Source organism: Oculina patagonica, chromosome 14 (assembly GCF_052425735.1).
Source record: "Oculina patagonica isolate OP01 chromosome 14, crgOcupat, whole genome shotgun sequence".
NCBI lineage: Eukaryota > Metazoa > Cnidaria > Anthozoa > Scleractinia > Oculinidae > Oculina > Oculina patagonica.
In genome coordinates, this window is record NC_135771.1 from 1,975,104 (window position 1) to 1,985,653 (window position 10,550).

Consider the following 10,550-nt stretch of genomic DNA (forward strand, 5'->3'; position numbering starts at 1 on the left):
CTCCCCTACCTGTCGGTAGTCTTCGGCTGTGCTCGGCTAATGTCGGCTCGGATATCGGAAATCAGAGCGGGAAACAAATCCCGTGAGTAGACTGGTAACAAGAGAACACAAAACACGGAAGTACTTCCGGCCAGAAGAGTTCGATCTGTACTTCTGAATGACTTTTAAAAAGAAAACTTGCTTATTTTACTATCCCTCTGCTTTGAAAGCATCGAGAAAAAGACTTCAAAGATATGGAAGGCCGTGGCCAGGTTTACAGGAGATCAGATGAAAGGGGAAATAGGTAATCGTTCTAAAATCCGAAAGTGGAAGTGTCGGCATGCAGTAACTGTCAGTGAAAGTGTCAAATTATAGTCGAAAAGTACGGTGTGTCTGCCACACCGTACTGTCACGGAAGCAACTATAGAGAAAAACAAAAACAAGCAAACTTCGATCGACTGGACTGATCGATGTTTAAATTACTCTTATTTCGATTTACACAGGGGACGTGTCCATAATGGAGGGGGACGACATTACATTAAGAGAGAGCAAAGTGGAATACGTGAAGTCATAAATTCAATGATAAAATGGTGTCCTTTTACAATTTCACCATTTAAAGATTTACGGGCTTAGATTATTTTCTGTTGGATCACCGAAACTTTGGAACATCCATATTAAACGGATATAAACATTTTCAAATTCTAAGCTGAAGACGTATCGTTTTAGAACTTTTTAGACAAGCTTATAATTTGTAATTTATAGATACCGTAAATGATCTAATTAACACTCGGGGCTTCCATTAAATTTTAGGGGCCCTTGGAGTTAGGTAGGCGTTAAATAAATATGAGGTGTTTACAAGAGCCAGTTCGTTGATGGCCAACCTCGTCCCCAGGGTCTTCTCGGCGACGAGTTTTCAAAATGGGGGACGAGGTTGGTTGATGGCGACATCACTTCTCCAAAATTTCCAAGAAGTGACTGAGCCCGCAGTTTTCATCCAAGAAGTTGCTAAGTTGTACGCGCAATTGCTTTTGGAGTACTCGTGAGCACTAGCGCTTTAGTTTTTGATTGGATAAAATAATTCGGAAATTCTTCGAGTGCTTCAACGAAGATTGCCAAAACCGGCACTTATTCCCCCGACTAATATGATGTTCACAGATAGTTCGATATCGGTGTCTTCATCGTCATCAGAGTCAACCATGTTGGCATCGTTGGCCTCTTCGAAGTCCATGTCAAGCAGGAAACTAAATAAGTTACGCGATTCAGTTTGCTCTTTGGAGCGTTACCTTTGGTTTTTGAGGCGATTCTTGGAGGGGACGTCTATCAGACAAGGGGCGTTTATTACAAATAAATAAAAACTTTACACCTCAGGGGAGGCGTTTATTAAATACGGAGCGTTTATTTGAGAGTGGGCGCTTATCAGATCATTTACGGTATTTATAAACGTATTTTTAAGTTTCTTCATATGTAGATATGTTATCTAGTTTTAAGAAGCCTATTATTTGTAATATATATAATATTTTTAATTAGCATGAAAGATTTCTAAACAGTTATAATTTTTAGTCCTTATCACAGTGGGAGACGTGGTGGCCACAAGAAAATTACAGAAGAATCCCAGGAGTTAGTAGCTGTCCCGAGAGACTTGATGGGTTTTGTGATTGGTAAGAAAGGAACGTCAATAAAGCAAATACAGGCAGAATCAGGAGCTAAGCTCATTTCAGACAGCGATCAGAGAGGATTTTTTGTCACAGGTAACGACGAGCAACGAACACGCGCTAGGGAACTCGTCCAACAAAAAATAGTGAGTAACACTGAGATTTAATGATTTAATAAAGTTGGCAAACTCAGGTTGGTGTGTGTGAACGACACAACAACAGTTGTCAAACAAGTTGACAAACTGTTGGTGAGAATAGAGACAAGTTCTATTTTGTCGCCAACAGTTGGCCAACTTATTTGCCGTCGCTGCGTCGTTCACATACAACAACTTGAGTTTGCCAACAAGAGTTGGCCAATAGTTTGTCGTGTGAAAGCCGCTTAAACCACTGTTAAAACAGGGCCGCTTTAATGTATAGCCTGCATGTTAATTATACTGTAAGAAACCAAATGTCGTTCTTAGCAAATCTTCCTTAAAACACCGGAAGAAGGTCCGATTTTAGTTGTCTAAGACTATAACGGAAAATTCTTACATTTGAAAAAATGATGATGTATATATTATGACACACAGTTAAGAAGGGTTATTCCCGAAACGTTTGAACAACAACACCAGAATAGAAGCATAGTTTTATGTTTACTATCATTACATTTTTTCACTGCAAAATTTTAACCGAGTACCCTCTCATTTTTTTCACGTAAACCATCTTTGCATCATTTCCTTCAAGGCCGAAGCGCAAATGAAAAACAGAAGGAAAAGGTCTCCCGGTCAAGTAGTTGAAATTCCAAGAGAATTCGAGAAGCAAGTGACTGGCAAGGGAGGAGATAACCTTCGAAATATCAGCACGCTGACTGGGGCGCAGGTGTTTCACCGAGGAAATAAGCTCTACCAACTGAAAGGAACTGAGAAAGGAGTAAAACACGCCGAACTACTTATGAAACGCAGGGTGGTATGCAATCATTCTTTTTAAATCTATTTTAAACAAAATGCTGTACGTTACATTTATGTAACCTGTTTAGAAAATTTAGGTGATATACAGAAGAACTAGAGTCGACGGGAGTGAGGAGGACGTTATTCACAGAGTAATGGGTTCGTTACTAGGAAGTTACTCTTAAAGTAATTGCCGTGAAACTACACGTTGGTCTCATATCGTTGCAATGGCTGCCTTAACTAAATTATGCCAAGTCTTGTTTTTTGTTTTATTTGTAGGCTTCAGCAAGACTTAAACCGGACACAATATGTTGTTACATTGACGACAGGAATCTGCCAGAAGGGTGTGAACTCAGGCTTGTTCCCGTCGAAGAAAAGGAGCGCATGGTGTTACCAGGGTCACACTCTCAGTATCGGCTGAGACCTTCTGATGAGGAACACGAACCGGTTTGTTAGCAGTTTTGCTGGTTATATGTGCTACACTTGTTTTAAACTCAGCCGACGCATCTTTTAGGGAAGTTGTATAGCCAATTATACATTTTGAAATGTAAAATAGTACAACAAGTAAAAAATGTAATTTATTTACACACGTTACACAGAAGCTAAGAGCTCATACGGGAGCTTGTTAAGAATGCCGGTCACCTCGCCACCAAGCAATCTCGCCACCAAGCAATCTCGCCACCAAGCGAAGTCACCTCGGCTCATGGATTAAAAAACGAGGAATGTACACCAGTTTTGGTGGCGAGTTGGTTGGTGGCGAGATTCCCTGGTGGCGAGGTGACCGGATACCCTTGTTAAGACGTGTACATGCATGCAACCACGATCGAATTGGAATTCGGAGTGTTGGTTTTTGTGGAGTGAGGAAAACCCGAAAACCTGGAGAAAACCCTCGGAGCAACTGAAGGACGAGAAACAACAACTAACCAAGCACAAGGTCTATTGATCACGGTCTCTTATTCAATTTTTAGGGAGCGGGCAGTCGAAGCGACATTCCATGTTATCAAGCTAACCTTATAGAACATGCACTAGCATGTCTACGCAAGATTAAACATGAAATTGACTCCAAGAAATTTCAGGAAGCTGACATGTGGTCTCACTTCGGAACAGTTATCATTCGGGAACCTGATGAAGGTGGGAAATAAATTACTTCATGATTAACGAGAACAACAAAAGATTTTATTTGGTTTCAAATCTCATCGACTGTGATCAACTCACGGTCGAACAAGAGGAGAGTATGCCAAAATTGTTATCTACTCCAAAGGAGATCATAGAACGAGGCGCGCCGCGAACGACGGGAAGGAGGGAGAAAACGGGAGCTCCCAGAGTGGGAAGCTCCTGTTATCTTCTGTTCATTCCCGTCACGCACTGCGAACCTTATATTTCTTTCTTCCCAGTCTTTCCGCGCGTTTGTGTACACGAATACAACAGAACTAGATGCCTTTGCGGAGAAGAGAGCGAGGTTGACATCATTTGCTCGTCGAACGAGAGAAAACTCTCGTCGGCTTTCATGAAAATTCTGTCAGCCTTAAATTCGATGAGATTTCGTGAAAATCGATGAGTGCGCGCGATTTTCTCGCCCTAAATGTCTCAAATGAAACTTCACAACAAGCCAGTTTATGTTTTTGTGTTTGTTTTTTGAAAAATAGCGACAATTTTTAAAGTTCTCTAAAGTTTGGCTTGCGTTGCACTGCAGGTTACTTCGTTTTCGTAATCCATACTTTCATCGACCATAGCTCTCGACCAATGAGCCTACAAATTTTTTCGATTGTTGTAAATTATTGAGAAAGCACGAGCGCGGAAGAATTAGGTCGCATGTAAGAAATCTTTCTATTTTGTGTGAAAACATTGCCATATGTTGTCTTTATAACTTGGTACAGTTTTACAGTTGTACAGTTTTATTTAACTTCTCTTTTGATAATTAACAGCGGACGTTGATGAAGTATGGAACATTAAAGAGGCGGTTGACAAACTACAAAAATCTGCATCGGGCAAGAAAAGCGAGTGGCGTGTTGCTTTCAAGGAAGGCGTGCAAATTGACAAGAAAGTATTACAGGAGACGTTTAGTGCGCAGCCAGCTGAAGAGAATTACACGGCAAGATATGATTTGAGCTTTTTAACACCTCAAGGGAGATCAATAAGGTGCAAGGTAGGTAGCATTGTGTATCGATCAATTTCTGTACCAGATGTTACTGTTCGCTCTTATATAGTTAGTAGAGGGATGGTTATATTTATTCCTCCTTGCTGCAGCGGTTCTATGATGCAGTCAGCGATGCTACTGATTTTAAGAAAGTTTAAAGCACGCGTAGATAAGATAAGATAAGATACTTTATTTAAGTGTCAAAAACCTTATAGCCTGGTAATAACACCATACTACTAAGGGGACACTACTAAAAACTAAAAACTACACTAATACTAATATAAATACAATAAGAGGGGCTAGAAGCTATATTTTTGTTATCGCTTACTGACGAGGGACAACCAGATGACGTTATAGGTTCTAAAATGTCGGAGCTGCGAGAAGTTAAACCCAAAATGTCAAAAAATGGTAGACATTTGTATTCAGTTTTCCCATTATACTAAACTGCTTTTCCCATTCATTTAATTAATTTTCCAGTGTAGTCAATTTAGCAACAATTTGATTCAACACTAGTGCTGGCACTATAGAACACTAAACAGTTGTAACTACTAGTATTTCTGCTTCTGAGTCCTTCAGGGTTTTTGCAAATGTGCATTAACTTCAGCTGTGTTTAATTTAGTGAAAGGGCGTTGTTACACGAGGTAATTTTCGATTCTTGCACAAACAACGCACTACGAGACAAGTTAAGAGGAAATAGACTACCTTTAACATACCCGCTGAGCAACTTGTCTCTCAAAGAAAAAGTGTGAGATGATCAGTTGCAGCGTGTAACCCAATTGCGTTACAAGTTTCATGAAGAATTATCTAGTGCAACAGAACCTTTCAAAAACCTTTTCAAGTCAATGTATAGCACCAAGGACCTTAAAATTTGTTCTTCATCAGTTGTCGAGAAAGTCGAGAAACAATTCAAAAGGCTGAAAGTCTCAGCATATAAATACAAAGAACTATTGCGTCTAACAGGTATGGGTTGCTAACAAAGATGTACAGGGAAGGCTAGAGGAACTTCCAATACCATTTAGTGACGTTAAAAATATTATGGAGGAGGTTTACATTGAAGATGAGTTGACGAGATCACGGTGTCGAGCTTGGCTGGTTCTACCATCCCAAAAGTATCTTCAGGCGGACATCATATTCCCTGGCTGCGAAATCGATTGCAGAATGATGATAAGAGCATTATCAAGTGAGTTTCGTAAGCTTTTTGTCTATCTCCGACAATGAACTATGACCAAAACATCAGCAAACAACGTGGATTTGCTCTGCTCATGGAAGATTCACTTGATGTGCGTTAGCTTGCGTTGGTGGTATGCAATGTTGCCACACAACGGGAGCCGTTTGTTTGGTTTGCCTTAAGGCTGAACTTTACACATGTATCGCACTTACTGACCCATTTCATAAGAGGGCAGCTCACCTCGCTGTTATTCTAACACGTATTTCAACTGTATTATAATCTTTTTTATGGTAAGATTTTAAAGATGCAGTGCACTACTTATAAAACCAGCTAAAACCGACAAGACGATTCTCTACAATGGGTTTAGATATCTTCCGAGAAATTAATTTTCAAGCAAATAAGAGCTTTTCCGAAAAGGTATATTAACCGTATTTAAAATTATTAGATGTTGTTCGAAAAGATGTCTGCAGTTTGATTGCAGAACACTGTTGAAACGCAATCATTCTACGCCCGGGCACGTTGTCTGCCAACTTCTATGAAGGAACGGTTTGAGAAAGAAACAACGCTTAAGATGGAATCTAACGCTTTCTTCAAATGTCAACTTTTGAATTTTTCTCACCGGAGAGTCTGATTCCACATAACAATGATTGACCTTTGTTTTACAGCTAATGCAACGCAGAGAAGCGGGCAAGAACTTGAACAAACAAAGATCTTAGTTGGTTATCTGTCCAAGTTAACATTAACAGAGGCTGGTAGACTCCACCTTCCAGACGAAACGCTGCCAGAAGGTTTTCTGTTCAATCACATGCGCTGCTCCCATCGAACGATGTGCACACCACGGGACGGGTTCGTTTTGATTATTTCTGAAGAGCGCACTTGGTCTAGTGACGTCAGAGGGGAGCAGAATAGAGAAACAGTAAGACGTTATCATAACAATGCATAATCGTGTTACAGTTTTCTGACGAGATGAGTTTAATTTACACTGCACTGTGTACTGAAGGGCTAAAAAATCAGTAAACTATCGATTATTAACATGGCAAATTCAATGTTCAATCGTCCCCGGTAACTCGAACCCCTGCTAGCTCGAACTGTTTTTCGTTTCCCTTCAGAGTTCGAATTACCAGAGTTCTACTGTAGTTTAGTACATCAACAAAACTTTTCCCGCTTCCCGCCTTTTCAGAAATTCCGCTTTCTGTCTTTTTCTTCTTCCACCTCCCACGCGTCTCGCCTCCCCTCATTCTCGTCCCCAGAGGCCGCGATCCTTTTGGTCAGCACCACGGATCTCTGGTGCTGACCAAACGGAACGCAGCCTCTGGGGACGAGAATGGCCTCCCCTTACCCACATTTTATGTCATGCGCATCAGCTGATATATAATTTGATTTTTTTATGAAATCCCTCTCTTCAAAGATCAGCTCGAGCATGGTGTCTCTTCGTTTGCTTTCAGACAGATATCCATATAGGCTGTGAAGAGTGGGACCGAGTTCTCAGAGGTGAAGACTGGGAACCAGAAATGATCATCTCCAAACTGCCCGAGTTTCTCCAGTTTGTCCATCAAGTTCAAGATTTTCTGTCATCAAATAATCACTGTGCATAAAAATCATATATTAAAAGGGATTGAAGTTTATTTTTGTGATCCTTTTTTTTCTAACAAATCAAACCAGAGCCACCTTAAATTTTCGAAACTTTAAAGTGGCTCTGAACTCTTTCCTGACAATCTTTTTTGAAAATTGTGCAAGACGTTCTATCTTTTGAAATAATGATATTCCATACAAAAAGTGAGATAACCGGCTCGTTTTCAAGTTGACCCACTTAAAACTATAATGACTGTTGTTTAGACAGGTTGTACTGTTGTAATAACCTGTTAGTTCATGAATATGATCATAACTTGTTCACTAATGATTGGAGATCAGTTTACGATGTGAACCAGGAAACGGTGAACACTTTATTTTATCTTGGACATGTAAATTTCTGCAGACGACCATCGAACGACAGCTTAAACTGCAGGAATTGTAACAAAAAATGGACAGGGATGGAGCCAACTGGTTATTTTTGTGAGTAATTTATCAAATATTTCCCTACTTTCTCTTTCAAAGTATAATACAAGTGTTCACGGTTTTTGTATTCCTACTGTAATACAATTATTTTAACAACAACTGATATTGGATGGCAATGTCGATGAAACATCAAAGCACAAGATATTTTAAGACGTTACGTGCCACATCGCCGCGAAACTAAGTTTATCGTGACGTTCTTTTTTATTTGTACTTCTACATGTAACACTAGCTGCGACCAACGGGAAAGTATAAAATTAATTGCTTATTATCGTTTATGTCCTGGTCACATAAATCACTAACAGCTTTTAAGCATGTTAAAGCACTAATGTGAACAAATCTCTAACAGTTTGAAGGATTCTCAATTTCATATCTGTCCATGTTCTACAATGAGACGTTCTTGTGAATGAATATTAAAGACAGTGAACTAGTTACTACTCTTGCTCGTCTGTGGGTTGTCCCTTGACGCCCACCTGGAGCCCAGTTTCCTCAAATGGCCCTTTCCCCGCGGCCATGGTTTCTTGAGTGGGCAAAGCTTCCTCTTTGCAACTTTCAGTTTCCACATCATTTTCCTGAAGTGGTTTCCCTTCAATAATCTTTTCGTGGAGTGCCTCGCCTTCTTTGACTTGACTTGTCTCCTCTGCCTCTGTTCCATGCGTTTTACCAGTCTCTTCAAAAGGCCCTTTACCCGCGGCCATGGTTTCTTGAGTGGGCAAAGCTTCCTCTTTACAACTTTCAGTTTCCACATCGCCCTCCTGAACTGGTTTCCCTTCAGTAATCTCTTCATGGAGTGTCTCGCTTTCTTTGACTTGTCCTGTCTCGTCCGCCTCTGGTCCTTCCGTTTTACCAGTCTCTTCAAAAGGCCCTTTCCGCGCGGCCATGGTTTCTTGGGTGGGCAAAGCTTCCTCTTTGCAACTTTCAGTTTCTGCATAAGAGCTGGCGCTTTCCCGAACTAGTCTGCCTTCAGTAATCTCTTCGTGGACTTTCTTGCCTTCTTTGACTTGTCCTGTCTCCTCTGCCTCTGTTCCTTGCGTTTTACCAGTCTCCTCAAAAGGCCCTTTACCCGCGGCCATGGTTTCTTGACTAGGCAAAGCTTCTTCTTTCCAACTTTCAGTTTCTGCATAAGCGCTGGCGCTTTCCTGAAGTGGTTTCCCTTCAGAAAGGTCATCCAAGATTTCCTCGCCATCTTTGACTTGTCCTGTCTCCTGTACCACTGTTCCTTGCCCTTTGCCAGGCCCCTGGGTCTCCTGTACCGGCTTCTCTTTATCAAACTCTTCAAAGTCTTGCTCATGAAAAGGCTGCTCATCACTTTCCTTTCTCTGACATTCAATTTCTACTCTAAGTTTCGTATTTGAAGGCTCTTCTGTTTCTTGTAAGGGCTTGTTCTCGACGAGTTCTTCATGGACAATCCGTGTGCCCCCTTCAGGGTGATCACTGGCATCCTTCTTGCCCTTCAAGTCTTCACTTTCTTGCACCGGTTTCCCTTCCGCGAATTCGAGAACGTGTTGCAGACTATTGTTCTCTGTCTCGGCTGTACCACTGGTACTATTTGGGTTCTTTGATTCTTGGACCGGTCGTTCTTTCAGCGCCTCAATTTCGCTAAAATCAAATGCTTTCTTTGGATTTGGTGTTTCTTGGACGGGTTTTCTTGCCTCTTCAGTCGATTGGTCACTCTCCCTAAAGATATTTACTTCATATCTACTATCTCCACCAGCTTGTACTGGCTTGTTGTGTTCTGGGCTTATTGGAAATGTTGGAGTTGGTGGATTTTGAACAGGCGTCTTTTCAGACACAGGAGTGGCTATCTGAATATTTTGAGTTGCCATCTTTCCCGGCGAAGAGTTTTCTAAGACAAAAAAAAATGAAGCATGTTATTGCAAATGACAGCGATTTTCTAAGTTATAAAGCGACTTAAGTATTTGCAAACTAAGAAAGGCCAGAAAAATCCTACGCGCCAACACAATGCCGGGAATAAAATTTCAGCTCAGGCCGTTCTTGTAGATCCTAAAGTGTAGTCCAGTTATTTTTATGGTCTTATTTACACCCGAACCAGGAATTTCTAACTTGAAATTCAAAGTATTAACTGCCGTTTTTGTGCTAGAGACGTTTAAGTCGTCTCAGGACGTCCAGTATAAAAACGGTCAATAAGACACGCATTAGTTGACGACTTTAACGTCTTTAGAAAAGTGCGTACGGCACTTGACAGACAGACAGACGTTGAACGGTCTAGTTCTAAAAACAACGGGGCGCATTAACCGGGACGCATGTAGCCCTGAAATCGAAATGTAGTCTCTTCCGAGAAGAAAACCCATTCGTTTTCACATATTTTTTTTTTGTTTCGCCATCACCGTCAGCAGGATTTCAATATATTGTATATGAAATCCTGATAAGCTCTTATGTAAAAAGTGAAATATAAAAGAACCGGCGTCAAGCATAAACTCACCAGGACTTCCAATCACTCTTGCATTTTCTCCAATGGCGACATTGGCTTGCTGCACATTCGCAAAGTTCAAAGTTATATTTGCTTTAAATCAGGGGAAAAGAACAGACAGCGTTAGAATAACATGTTGCTGTAAGTAACCAAAGTTAAAACTGTGTGATTACTTTCTCGTAAAGCAAACGCCAATCACTGAGAA

The 10,550-nt window shown here is 40.8% G+C and overlaps 2 protein-coding genes across 2 annotated transcripts; one reads left to right on the top strand and one right to left on the bottom strand.

Annotated features, from left to right (window-relative positions):
• Nucleotides 1–108: 108 nt before the first annotated feature.
• LOC144637780 (uncharacterized) lies at nt 109–7,487 on the top strand. Its single transcript, XM_078496861.1, has 9 exons — nt 109–283; nt 1,540–1,777; nt 2,355–2,576; nt 2,837–3,004; nt 3,526–3,688; nt 4,483–4,703; nt 5,655–5,874; nt 6,528–6,778; nt 7,308–7,487. The coding sequence occupies exons 1-9, from the start codon at nt 234–236 to the stop codon at nt 7,455–7,457; spliced, it is 1,683 nt and encodes a 560-aa protein (XP_078352987.1). The 5' UTR covers nt 109–233; the 3' UTR covers nt 7,458–7,487.
• Nucleotides 7,488–8,193: 706 nt separating this feature from the next.
• On the bottom strand, nt 8,194–10,496 carry LOC144637782 (uncharacterized). The gene is made up of 3 exons (XM_078496863.1): nt 10,358–10,496; nt 9,108–9,760; nt 8,194–8,924 (listed from the first exon to the last, which is right to left on the bottom strand). Exons 2-3 carry the CDS (start codon nt 9,738–9,740, stop codon nt 8,349–8,351), a joined length of 1,209 nt encoding a protein of 402 aa, XP_078352989.1. The 5' UTR covers nt 9,741–9,760; nt 10,358–10,496; the 3' UTR covers nt 8,194–8,348.
• Nucleotides 10,497–10,550: the final 54 nt, after the last annotated feature.

Excerpts from the sequence above, each read along its gene's own strand:
- LOC144637780 (XM_078496861.1), top strand. The coding sequence starts at position 234 with ATGGAAGGCCGTGGCCAGGTTTACAGGAGATCAGATGAAAGGGGAAAT. Across the intron at positions 284-1,539 it reads TCAGATGAAAGGGGAAATAG|TCCTTATCACAGTGGGAGAC; the intron begins GTAATCGTTCTA and ends TATAATTTTTAG. Across the intron at positions 2,577-2,836 it reads TACTTATGAAACGCAGGGTG|GCTTCAGCAAGACTTAAACC; the intron begins GTATGCAATCAT and ends TTTTATTTGTAG.
- LOC144637782 (XM_078496863.1), bottom strand. The coding sequence starts at position 9,740 with ATGGCAACTCAAAATATTCAGATAGCCACTCCTGTGTCTGAAAAGACG. Across the intron at positions 8,925-9,107 it reads TGGTACAGGAGACAGGACAA|ACAGGACAAGTCAAAGAAGG; the intron begins GTCAAAGATGGC and ends GAGGCAGAGGAG.